The sequence below is a fragment of the Taudactylus pleione genome, unplaced genomic scaffold, assembly GCF_031769625.1.
Source record: "Taudactylus pleione unplaced genomic scaffold, aTauple2 ptg000284l, whole genome shotgun sequence".
NCBI lineage: Eukaryota > Metazoa > Chordata > Amphibia > Anura > Myobatrachidae > Taudactylus > Taudactylus pleione.
Window position 1 is genome coordinate 2,920,569 of NW_028284686.1, and position 13,746 is coordinate 2,934,314.

At 49.2% G+C, this 13,746-nt stretch overlaps 1 protein-coding gene across 1 annotated transcript; it reads right to left on the reverse strand.

The window, feature by feature from the left end:
* Nucleotides 1–523: 523 nt before the first annotated feature.
* Nucleotides 524–12,029, reverse strand: MRPL20 (mitochondrial ribosomal protein L20). The gene is made up of 4 exons (XM_088482242.1): nucleotides 11,853–12,029; nucleotides 9,836–9,946; nucleotides 1,183–1,260; nucleotides 524–1,097 (listed from the first exon to the last, which is right to left on the reverse strand). Exons 1-4 carry the CDS (start codon nucleotides 11,937–11,939, stop codon nucleotides 924–926), a joined length of 450 nt encoding a protein of 149 aa, XP_088338368.1. The 5' UTR covers nucleotides 11,940–12,029; the 3' UTR covers nucleotides 524–923.
* Nucleotides 12,030–13,746: the final 1,717 nt, after the last annotated feature.

Below are 13,746 nucleotides of genomic sequence, written 5' to 3' on the forward strand. Positions count from 1 at the left end.
AACACAGCCCAAATGCAATAGGATCCATTTTGCTGGTCCTAGTGCAATTCCGGCAATATGACAGTTAGATTTAAAGAAGCAATTTGTTTTAAAAAGGTAAAAACCAAGTGGTTTTTGCCTTAAAACAAATTGTTGCTATATTGCCAGAATTAATCCAGAGCCAGCAAATCAGAGCCTATTGCATTTGGGCCAGAAACATCTTTAATGCATGGTCTTTAATTTGCTGTACTGTAAAGCTGGGTACACACTTAAACGATATCGGCCCGATTTGTTGTTTACGGTCAAATCACAATGACAAATTGGGCATATCGTTAAGTGTGTATGCAATATATTCTGGTTGGCCCTGCTGCCATCCTCTATCAAGCTATCACCCCACTGCATCATGCAAGTGTGTATGCACTTGCCGATGCAGGGTCTTCGCGCCCGTCGAATCGGCCAACTTAACATAAATTCAATATCTGCTGTGATGGAGGTGTGGGGGGGTTGGATATACTGTATAAGTAAAAATACAAAAAGATAGCTGTTTATCACAGAACGGTCAAAAAGCAGAATTTTATTAATCATGAAAACGTTAGGTCTTGACAAATAAATAACAAACCAGCTCTCTGACTCAGAACATAGAAGCTTTTTCTGCAGAATATACTTTGTGTACTTCTCCCACATAACAAAGTACTAATCTCAACAAATACTAGAGGCATTATACTGGAATTTAAAAAAGGAAGCAAAAGTCATTTTTGTGTTGTCCACCCCCTTTTCTACTCTTGTTCAAACTGTTTAAAATAGTGAACTGTAATATCTGCAATTTTTAGTTACCAGCAAGATTACATATCATCCAGCTAAACAACACGGGGCTGATTCACACTGTTTTTTCCGCTGCTGATCCAAGTGATGACCTGAAACAGACTGTACAAAAGGTTTTTGGACTAGTGATAATGCACCACACGAGAAAATATTCCTTCAGGTTCCTTCCCATCTCCAACTGCTGAAACCAATCCTTCTTCTCCTCTCCTCTTTGCCAGAGCTGCCAGCGATTTAAATGTCTTTGGTTCATAGATGGCCAAATCGGCGATGACTTTTCTGTTTAAGGCCACCTGACACTGAAACAAGACAAGAGATGAAATAAAAACAACTCTGCCACAATAGTGACAATACTGCAGGTGTGCTGAGGATTTCATAGCTTACTTTTGCAAGATTACAAACAAAATGTTGGTACTTAATGTCATGTTCTTGAACAGCTCCTGTGATTCGGGTTATCCATAACTGTCAAGAGATAAGCAGAACAAACTTGAATCAAGTGAAAAGTCATTAGACATATAGTCTTGCATAGACTACTAGAGTTCATGGTCAATCAGCAGCAGAGACGGCCTGAATGAGTTTAGAACCTATACTAGAAGATAGTGATTCCCAGGAGACAGACGTAATTCAGCCCCCTGGCTAAAGGTGGGTACACACCTGACAGATATATCTGCAGATGATGGTCGTTCATACACACTGAACGGCCATCATCTGCGGGTCCCAGCGGCCAGGGGGCGTGTCCCACCCCCCTCCTCGCGGCTGCCGCTGTGTGTATGGGCGGTCTGCAGACCGCCCGTACACACCTACCGATGGACTGATAAGTCTGCAGACATATCTGTCCATCGGCTGTGCAGCACAGCCAATGCGATATGTCGGTGAACGCCGACGTTCACCGACATATTGTGGGTACACACTGCCAGACGGGCAGCAGATACATTGGCCGATCAATTGATCGGCCAATGTATCTGTCCGTGTGTACCCAGCTTTAGAGTACTTTTGACATACAATTTTTGCGTGTGTGCGTGACACACAATATTGTGCAAAAGTTTTAGGCAGGTGTGGAAAAAATGTTGCAAAGTAAAGGTGCCCACACACATAGCGATCTGCACACGTTCAGCCACTGTGTACGAATTCCTTTGAAACTCTCCCCGGCAGCTCTGCACACAATTTGGTGCCCAATCTTCATACGATCTCTCCTGCATCCAGACTTTCACAGTGCATCGCTTTCCTAGATTATCAGATCTGCCCTACTGCACGGCAGATCTCACAATGCGATGTGCGACCAGCGGGGACGCGCATCGTGATCTTGAGTGGGGACTCACGATTTACTCAGGATTTGGCCATATTTGACACGATCGGTCGTTCCAATGTGTCGGAATCGGCCAGATCGGGTTAAATAGCGCTATGTGTGTGGGCAGCTTAAGAATGCTTTCAAAAATAATAGTACTAAAAAAAAAAAAAAAAAAAGAAAAAATATGAGATATGGTAAGAACTTGTTATCTCTATTTCTACGAAGTCCATAGGGTTCCACAGGATACCTTGGTGTGACGGCCATAGGCCGGAGGAGGAGAAGGAAGAGAGAGAAAAAAGATCTGGACACACACACACACACACACACGAATCACATTCTCACCAGAGGGAGACGGAAAAACCGGTGACCAGAGCAAAGCCCATCTGCAGCACAGGTGCGACAGGGCGGGAGTCCTGTGGAACCCTATGGACTTCGTAGAAATAGAGATAACAAGGGTAAGTTCTTACCATATCTCATATTTTCTACTTCAGGGTCCATAGGGTATCCACAGGATACCTTGGGGATGTCCCAAAGCAGTATCCTTTAAGGGTGGGGACGCTCCTGTGCAGAAAGGAGAATCCGCCGCCCGAAGGAAGCATCCTGAGAGGCGAAGGTGTCAAACCTGTAATACCTCACGAAGGTATAGACAGAGGACCACGTAGCAGCCTTGCAGATTTGGACTGCAGAGGCACCACCTCGAGCTGCCCACGAAGGACCCACAGACCTAGTGGAATGAGCCTTCACAGAAGGAGGAACCGGCAGGCCTTCATGAAGATAAGCTTCAGAAATAGCCATACGGATCCAGGCCGCCAAAGTTTGCTTTGAAGCAGGCCAACCCTTTTTACGGAAGCCATAGAGGACAAACAAGGCGTCCGACTTCCGAAACGAAGAAGTGCGGTCAACATAAGTCCTTAAGGCCCGCACGACATCCAAAGAGGCCTCACCCACTGAAAGACCAGGTGAGTTAAAGGCCGGAACAACGATTTCCTCGTTAACATGAAACTGGGAAACAACTTTGGGAAGGAACTCGGGCCGAGTGCGGAGCACTGCCCTGTTCCCATGAAAAACCAAGAAAGGGGGTTTGCAAGAAAGAGCCCCTAAATCAGAAGCTAGTCTGGCCGAAGCAATAGCCAGAAGGAAAACAGGCTTAGCTGTTAGCCATTTAAGATCAACTGAGCCCAGTGGTTCAAACGGCGGTCCCTAGAGAGCCCTCAGGACCACAGCCAAATCCCAAGGAGCCACAGGTGGAACAAAGGGCGGCTGAATGCGGAGAACACCTTGCATAAAGGTGCGCACATCCGGGATTGTAGCAATCCTACGGTGAAACCAGACAGACAGGGCTGAAACCTGTACCTTCAAAGAAGCAAGGCGAAGCCCATGATCTAGTCCCGCTTGTAGGAAGGCGAGTATCCGAGACAGACGAAATTCCTGCGGTGCATAACCTCTCGGTCGACACCACTGGAAGAACGTATGCCACACGCGATGGTATATCCTCGCGGAAGACGGCTTCCGAGCTCGTAACATGGTACGCACCACAGAGCTGGAAAACCCCCTGGACCTCAGCATGGCTGTCTCAACAGCCACGCCGTCAAAGACAGCAGAGTCAGGTCCGGGTGAAGACAAGGACCCTGTGACAGAAGGTCCGGTAGTAGCGGCAACCGCAGAGGACTGTCCACGGACAGACCCTGAAGGTCTGAGAACCAGTGCAGTCTGGGCCACGCGGGAGCTATCAACAGGAGCGTCCCTCCTTCCTGTTTGAATTTCCGGATTACCCGTGGAAGAAGGGAGTCCGGAGGGAACAGGTATGCGAACAGGAACGTCCACCGGACGGACAGAGCATCCACCAGAGACGCCCCTTCGTCTCTTGTGCGAGACCCGTACACCGGCAACTTGTTGTTGTGCCGGAACGCCATGAGGTCGATCTCTGGAAGACCCCATCTGTCCACCAGCAGTTGAAAAACGTCCGGGTGCAGGGACCATTCCCCCGGATGAATGTCCTGGCAACTTAGAAAGTCCGCCTCCCAATTTAGCACTCCCGGGATGAAGATCGCTGATATGGCCGGAAGATTGCGCTCCGCCCATACCAGGATCCGAGAGACCTCCACGAGAGCCGCCCGACTTCGGGTTCCTCCTTGCCTGTTTATGTAGGCCACGGTGGTAGCGTTGTCCGACTGGACCTGTACAGGACGACCCTGGAGAACCCGATGTGCCTGCTAGAGAGCATTGAAGACCGCACGGAGTTCCAAGATATTGATTGGAAGCTCCGCTTCTGTCGGCGTCCACCTGCCCTGGAACAAGTATGGACCCGAAACTGCTCCCCAGCCCCGAAGACTGGCGTCCGTTGTCAACAGGACCCAATTTGGAACCCAGAACGGACGTCCCTTGCTGAGATGGGTTGTCTGTAACCACCAGGCAAGGGACAGGCGAACCTCCGGGGTGAGCACAATCGTCTGGGACTTCAGAGACTGAGGCAGCCCGTTCCACTTGGACAGGATCAGGTGCTGCAGAGGTCTGGAGTGAAACTGGGCATATTCCACCATGTCGAACACCGACACCATGGAGCCCAGTAACCTCATCGCCGAGTGTAGAGACACCCGGCGGCTGTGCAGACAACTGCGCATCCTCGACTGTAAAGCAGAGATCTTTTCCCCCGTCGCGAAGATCCTTTGCTGTGCCGAGTCCAATAAGGCTCAGAGGTGCAGAATCCGCCGAGACGGGATTAGAGTGGACTTCTGCCAGTTGATTAGCCAGCCGTGCCGTTGCAGTAGCGCAATGGTCAGGTCCAAGTGGCGTAGAAGGAGCTCTGGAGATCCTGCCACCAATAAAAGGTCGTCCAAGTACGGCAACATGCGGACTCCCTGCAGCCGCAGAGAAGCCGCCATGACCGCCATCACCTTGGTGAACACACGTGGTGCTGTCGCCAGGCCAAAAGGTAACGCCCGAAACTGGAAGTGATCGCTGCGGATTGCAAACCTGAGGAACTGTTGATGGCGCAAAAGAATAGGGACATGCAGGTAAGCGTCCTGTATGTCCAATGACACCATGTAGTCCCCAGGTTCCAGCGCCAGAATGATGGACCGTAGGGTCTCCATCCGAAACTTCGGTACCCGCAAAGACTTGTTGAGAGCCTTGAGGTTGAGAATCGGACGATACGACCCATTGGGTTTCTGTACCAAAAAAAAGATTTGAATAGAAACTCTGGCCCCTCTGGGAGAATGGAACAGGCACTATAACTCCAGCCTGGAGCATAGTGTGCAATACCTTCCGCAGCTCCGTAGCCTTGTTCCGGTCTGATGGTAGACCCGTGGTGAAGAATCGAGCCGGGGGTCTGTGCCGGAAAGAGCGGGCGTACCCGTGGGAGACCACCTCGAGAACCCAAGTGTCTGTCGTAGTGACCGCCCAACACTGGGCGAACTGCAGCAGGCGGCCTCCCACTTTGGGATCCCCCAAAGGGAGGCCCGGACCGTCAGGCCGCAGGCTTGTCATCTGGCTTAGGGGCCGGACGTCTGGTACTCCATGCCTGCTTCCGGGGCTTGGCCGATTTCTTGGGACCAGCCTGTCGGGGAAAAGACTGTGGTTTGGGCCTGCCCTGGGCCCTATAAGACCGAAAGGACGATGGTCCAGAACCAGAAGGAGCAGCGGCCGACGGGAGACAAGCCGATTTGGCTGCCGCCAGCGTGGCCACAATCTTGTCCAGATCCGGACCGAAGAGAACTTCTCCAGAAAAAATGGCAACGCCTCCAAACCCATTTTGGAATCTGCGTCCGCCTTCCAGGATCGCAGCCACAAGGTGCGACGAGCAGCCACCATTGCTGAAGAAATTCTAGACACCAGAGTACTAATGTCTAAGGCCGCCTCGTTGATATAAGTGGCCGAATCACGGAGATTACCAATCAACTCCGCCTGTTCGGCCGGACAGTCGGAATCAAAAGACGCCTCTAATGAATCCGCCCAGCGCTCCATCGCTCTGGCAACCCAGCAAATGGCCATAGCCGGCCGTGCTGCCCCCCCGCAAGGGAATAAGCGGACTTCAGGCAGATCTCCACCTTGCGGTCCGTAGCATCCTTAAGGGAGGACATGGATGGCATCGGCAATGTGGCACTACGGACAAGACGGGTCACGTGAGAATCCACCTGTGGAGGGGATTCCCACTTTGCAAAATAATTATCCGCAAACGGATAAGCCACTGCCAGGCGCCTCTGTGGCTGGTATCTTTTGCCAGGCTGTTTCCACGCCTCCTCTAAATGGTCCACTAACTGACCCGAAAGAGGAAAGACTGTGGCATCGCCCTTCACATCTTTAAAAAAGGCATACTTGGATTTAGCCGCTGGGGGAACTTCGTCCTCAATCACCAAGGCTGTGCGGATTGCCCGAATAAGTCCAGGAATATATACCTTGGACTTAGCGTCAGCATCCTTAGTATGGAGAGGTTCCTGATCGTAAGGATCCAGAATCTCCCCATCATCAGACGTCCCCTCGTCATCCTCATAAGGAGCCGACAGAGACACCACCGGCCGTTTATGTGGCCGCATCACAGACTCCCCTTGCAACACATCCGACAAGTACTGTACAGAACTCGTCATGGAGTTAACCCACGCCGGCTCCTGAGAAGCCGGGAGCGGGGAAATAGGGAAGACTGTGGGGTACCACTAATTGTCGTGGGAAACCCTGCATGGGTGACGACACCACTGACCGCTGGGACAAACCCATCGGCGGAAACGCGGGCTGCTGAGCTAACTGGCCTACTAAGGTTGTAAGCGCCTGAGCGAAACAAGCCCAGGGCGGCTCCTGTACCGGTGCTGTAACCGTAATAGGCCGCGCCATAGACAAACACTGCTGGCAGAGGCCCTCCGCGCTACCCTCCCCCTCCGCTAACGGTACTTTACACGAAGCACACTGTAGTCGGAGAGGAAAATCACTTTCAGACATGACGGCACCAAGTATGTGACCCCTCTCACCAATTATATATTAAATAGGCGAGAGACCACCCTGCAGCACCGCACCGCAAGGGCTTAGCAGAAAGGACAGGGACAGTAATAAAGCTGACAGTTAGAAGAAAAGTTACAGGCAGCAGCGCTAGCACAGTCACATACAATGCAAAGAAAAATAAATTCCTGCACTAACAGCGCTGATCACTCAACTACGCAGACACAGGGCCTGGTAGGACACAGCGCAGCATACACAGACCTGACCCAAATCGGAGGAGAGGTATGCGGGGGGACCCAGACCACGATGCTTCCGTCCAGCGCTTCCAGCAGCGTTCACCATGCGTTGGAAAGATGGCCACCGAGGAGCAGAGAGGAGGCTGGCCTGGGGGAGGAGCGCTGCTACAGGACCAGTCGGCAAGTGTGCAGAGAGGGCTGTGTGCAGCGGGGGAGGCGCCGGCTGTGAGACAGGGAAGGCGCGCTCCCCTGGCATGCATTTAACCCCCGGGACGCCGCAGCGCTACCGCGCTGCAGCGGTCCGCTGTCCCAGGGGGTAGTGGAAGCGCAGGTTCAATACCTGGCTTCACGCTGCAGCCAGTCCCCAGGGAGCCCCCTGCCTGGGGACTCTGGACCATGTGACAGCGGGGACCCACCGCGGGACCCCGCTGCTTACCTGCTGTCCCCCTTGAATCCGGCCATGGTCCGGAACATCTGGGGTCACCGCTAGCTGTGACCCCAGATGCTCACCAGCATCCCCGGATCGGTACCGGCATTCTGGTACCGGCGAGGGTGTAGGGAAGACAGCATGGACGTCAGGACTGACTGTCCATGCTGTTCATCCAGATGTGCAGCCACAGCTGCATGAAGAAAAAGCTTCAGGGGCTCTTCTAGCCCCCACTCCAACAGGTGCACCCGACTCCGGCCGGGCACCAAACTAAACTGAGGTGCCTTGGCTCGGGGGCGGGGTATAGGAGGGGGACCCTAGTGCATCCTGGGAGGCTGAAAGCTTAACTCTATGGTGCCCGATGACTGACGTCACACCTACACCCCAAGGTATCCTGTGGATACCCTATGGACCCTGAAGTAGAAAAAGTGTTAATAAAATGCACAGTGAATGAACAGAAGAGAAATCTAAAACAAATCTATATTTGCTGTGACTGCCCTTTGCCTTCAAAACAGCATTAATTCTTCTAGATAAGGCATGTCAAACTCAAAATACCAACCGGGCCGAATATTCAAGGTCTACTAGTGTGTGGGCCGCAACACACAAAAAAAAAAAAAAAAAAAAAATAGTCTTATATGTAATTTTTAAAGGTTTATTATTAATAAAAACCAAAGCAGTGCCCCCTGTAGTAGTGCTCCTTATGCAGTTCTACCCTGTATTACAGCCCCTTTTGTAATGCCCCCTGAAATTGTACTCATTATGTAATGCCCCTTATGCAGTACCCTAGTAAAGCCCCAAGTAATGGCCCTTATGTTGTTCCCCCAGTAATGTCCTTAGTAGTGCCCCTTATGCAGAGCCCCCAATAATGCCCCTTATGTAGAGCCCCCAGTAATGCCTTTAATAATATCCCTTTATGCAGAGCCCCCAGTAATGCCCCTTTATGCAGAGCCTCAAGTAATGCCCCTTTATGCAGAGCCTCAAGTAATGCCCTTTATGCAGAGCCCCCAGTAATGCCCTTAGTAGTGCCCCTTTATGCAGAGCCCCCAGTAATGCCCTTAGTAGTGCCCCTTTATGCAGAGCCCCCCGTAATGCCCTTAGTAGTGCCCCTTTATGTAGAGCCCCCAGTAATGCCCCTTTATGCAGAGCCCCCAGTAATGCCCTTAGTAGTGCCCCTTTATGTAGAGCCTCCAGTAACGCCCTTAGTAGAGCCCCTTATGCAGAGCCCACAGTAATGCCCCTTTATGCAGAGTCCCTAGTAATGCCCTTTTATGCAGAGCCCCCAGTAATACCCCTTTATACAGAGCCCCCAGTAATGCCCCTTATTTTGTGCCCCCTCCCAGTATAGAACACGCCCCACTCACCTGTCTGTGCAATACTCCTCTTCATGACGGCCGCTGGGCACCGCTCCAGTCCTCGCCGTCCCGCCTAGTCGCTGCCTGGATCTAATTAGATCCAGAGCGGCAGACGCAGGCTCCGGGCGACGTCGCGCTGCATCACTGGGAACGCTGGCCTCTGATTGTGGCAGGGGTGTGGGCCGCATTATAATATTAATATATATATGAAGGTATCGTGGGCGGCACTCAATGTCTCCTGTTTTACTACTTACATATTGAAGTCCTTTGAGTACCGCCCACGATACCTTCCTGTACAACCGTGTTGTGAACTCGTGACACCACCCGGGAGGGATGGCACCAAGGCCAGCTGAGAGAGACACACACACACACACACACACACACTCTGGGGCCGCATGTTTGACATGCCTGTTCTAGATACACTTGCACACAGTTTTTGAAGGAACTCGGCAGAGAGCTTGGTCCAAACATCTTGGGAGAACTAACCACAGATCATCTGTGGATGTAGGCTTGCTCAAATCCTTTTGCACAGTACTGTACACACACAAATTTTAAGACTGACACTAATTCTGCAAGGCAGGTCGATCTACTAGACCTAATCAATCTATCTGATTGTTTCGTGAAACAACTGTCCCATACACTTTAGTGGGCCAACCACACAAACACAGCCAGCTCAATTGTCATGTAGGATAGAATTCTGTACAATACATTGCATCTGTAGTTTAGCATTAAGAAGTTTGGGGTGTAATTCATTATATATACACATGTATTACGTGATGTCCAAGACATACTAAAGATCATACTGTACCGTTCTCATAATGTGCTGCCTTGCCCTCCTGGCTTTCGTTGAATAAACAAAGGCTCTGCGCACAGCCCGCACTGCCAAGCTGAAGCAACGATTTTTTCGGCCACGAAAATGCTATAAAAAAAAAAGTAAAAGAAAAAAAAAAATTATATATATATATATATATATATATACACACAAAATATGTGGAGCTTTTACCAGTTTTCATCCACTTGAGGGATTCTGAGCTATTTAAGACACTTTTCATTTTGAATTAAAAACAACTGTAATCTAAATTATTGGTTAAATTGGGTTTAACTACAAAAATCGCCAACAGCATATTGGGGAAAGGGGTGGGGTGGGGTGGGGACAGGATAAAAGCCCTGTTTTGCATTAAACAGGGCCTCTTCTCTGCTTTTCACCATTCATAAAGCAAGTTACCGTGGAGAAGCTGGTCTCTTCTCCAGCGGTGTACCTGCTCCGTATAGCATCACCATACCATTGTATGTGAGTGCTATTCATGAAAGAATGGAAAGCTCCGCTTCAGTTTCTTTGGTTGTATCGCATTTGCCATCTCAGGATAGTGAAGTGTGGTGTTCGTGTATAAAAAGGACAGGGAACTTGCCTGTCATTGGGCCAGGTCCCTTCCTCAGTTGTTGCTCCGCCCCTCTTTCCCATGAGCCATTGTTGCTGTGGGACTTTCAAAGATACAAGCAAGTCGCCAGGCACATGCGCAATTAAGTCTTCAAGACGGCGCATGTGCAGAGCAGAAAAGAGGAGGAAAAAACCCGATAAACCATGGAAACAAAGATGACCAGACAACACCAAGAGCATATACTGCAACATTTTGCAAGATAGGTGAGGGTACGTGATTCGCTACTTATCTAGGCTATCGATCGCATCGAACTGATGCAATCTACAGTGATAAGTAACAATTCTATACTGCACATCTTTATGAATAGACCCCTGTGTAACAAGTAAAACACATCAATGTGCATTTTACATTTGTTCGTTACTAACATTCACAGCACTCAGAATAAGTGGCCCTCCAACTGTTGTTGAAATACACATCCCAGCATGCCTTGCAACAGTTTTAGCATGGTCAATAAGCAAAACTGTGGCAGGGCATCCTGGGATGTGTAGTTCTACAACAGCTGGGGGGCTGCTTATTGCCCACCCCTACACTAGAATATCGGCATATATCAAATTGGAATGATTCGCACAGTGTGTACCCTCTATCGCGCGCAGCAATAGCGGTGTCGTTCCATCGGACGTGCTGCACATCAGATGGAACAATCCGTGTGACAACACCATGCAGGTGAGTGGAGCAGGGGAACAATATATCGGGCGGTCATACACCACATTGTGCAGTGTGTACGGCCGATACCTATATCGTTAGATTGGGCCGTGGGTCGGCTCCAATACCCATCATTTTAATTTGTATTTAGCCTTAGACACGGCAATCATAGTAGGGGTACAATTTGACTTCATTGAGGCCTGAGGAGACAGATGACTGATCCTGTGCCCTTGTACTGGTGGTAGATTCTCCCAGTGACACAGAAACAATTGTGGCTCCATAAAAAAATATATTAGGAAATAAAGTAATTGTGTTTCTTAAAATTAACTCCTTTGGTAACAATAAAAGATCCAATTGCCACCAATACCTTATTATGGGGTATGCGGCTACATTACACACATCACAACTTAACACATTTAAATTCAGATTTGGAGCAGTATTCTTGTATCTTCTTTATAAGGAATACCCCAGTTTGGCCATTGGAAACAATGCAATATAGATAGATTTCTCTATAGAATGATTTCAATTTCATCTCCCATGAATATTAAATATAGGAACAACACTGATGATAATGGTAAATGTGTTCTTGCCCCCTCCTGCCAACCAAGCTTTAAGCTGTCAGACTCAGGACAACACTTGACTCTCTGGTTGCTGTTGAACTACATATCCCTGCAAAACACATGGCAGCTTTCCACTGCAACATGAAAGAAGCTGGCATGTGTTACCCACATCCTCCTCACTCACCCGGGCATGTTTAAGCACCTCCTGAACCCTCCAGTAACGATCTGGACCCCGGCTCCGGACCCACCGGGACAGACTGAGGAAAACCATGCTGTGTCCTCTGCCAAGTTCCCTGTTGCCCTTAATAAACGTGGCGCCGGAGCCCGAATCGCTTCGACACTGTCAGCGGGCACGCTAGACGTCAAGCAAATTTTTTTTTTTTTTTGCAGCAAGCTTTATTGAGAAGTTTTACTAACGTTTTACAATGTAATGACAATACGTGAACGTGGTCCTTCCTAAAGGACAGCGCAATAATACATATTATGTTGTCTGCTGTAAAACAGAAAAACTGATTTACTTCTCATTATGCTAATAAAAAACAAATGTCACACATTACAGAGAGATATTCATGAGTATACAAAAAACCCCATTATGGTCTCTATAATTAAACGTTCATGCCGTTGGTATATTTAGTATTGCTGGAACTCCAGCAATAATTACTACTATTATACTTCCTCCAGTATTTACCAGTACTCCCTTGTCTGTCGAGGTCCAGCAGTGTCCATCTCCTTGTCGCAGTCCTCTTCTGTGCTGCTGGCAGCCTGATGCTCCCGGCAAAAGGTTATTGTGAAATGTGCATGGGGCCTATTTATCAATAAATATTTGCGGGTGTTTTCTGGGGGCAACCGCAAATATATACCTTCTGCTATCCCTCCATATCTCCGATACCTGCTGCAATCCCTCCATTCCCGCCGGCAGCCACAACCCCCATGGGTTTCTAAGGGGGATGCGAATCTGCCATATTTATCAATTTGAGATTGGCCCGCTGTAGCCTATTTTAGCTGGTGGAGGGTACCCCAGAACCCTGCCTGGCAATGGTGGCTGCACATGTGCTGTCAGTGGGATTGCCCATGTGCAGTAGCCCCGGCAGCATTCAAAGCACATCGTAGGGACGGGCTCCTTTCGGAGACCCTGTCCCTGCGAGTGTCGTCTAATACATGCTACTGGTAAAATCGCATTGTGCAATACAATCTTGGGTGATAACACTGTATTGGAAATGCGATTTATGATATATGCCCCCCACCCAATATCTCTTCAACCCGGCCTGTTGGTAACACAATGTATAGATGGTGTTAATTAGTGGTGGAAAGCTAGGCTTTATGCCATTTGATGAGTACAGTTAAGCCGTAGGGTCTTTGGGAATAGCGATAATTACTGATAGGTGTAATAAGCTGGAGAAATATCTGATTTGTTAACCCTTGGATAAATGGCCAAAACAGTAAGAACTAAAAAGTCTATTTTCTGGTGTTTTCATCACATAATTGACTTTTCTTTGCATTCTAAAAAGAGCCCAATATGTCATCCACTCCACATACTGGTACTTAACTGTTACGCACTGTTCCTCATATCCAGCCCAGGGCCAGGTGAACGTTTAATGTTCAGCAATAACCGACTGCACAGTACAATCTTTTTAAGTGTACAAGCTTTTGATTTTAACACGAATTGAAAATGAGTAATGGACGTGCACAAAAAGCGCATCATAATTATGAGATTATGGGGGAAAATGGTAGATTACTGTGGGGCATATTCAATTAGGTGCGAAAAGTCCCGTACTTTGCGCATGCCAGACTTTTCGCTGACATCGCTGGTTTTCTATGTGAAAAGTAGCGCGCTCGTCCCCGCTTATCCCCGTATTCAATTAGAAATCGGCGAAAACGGGACCCGGCAAATTCGGATCTGCCGAAAAGTGCTGTCAGATTTGGCTAAATCAGCCTGAAACCCCCCCAAAAGATGCACTGAGATTGGGGATCACTATAGATGGAATTGGTATGAAATACCGCGGCCGCATGGCCGGCGCTTCGATTCCCGGCAGCGGCAGCCCGACATCAGCAGAGATCCCGGCAGCAGAAGCCCGACA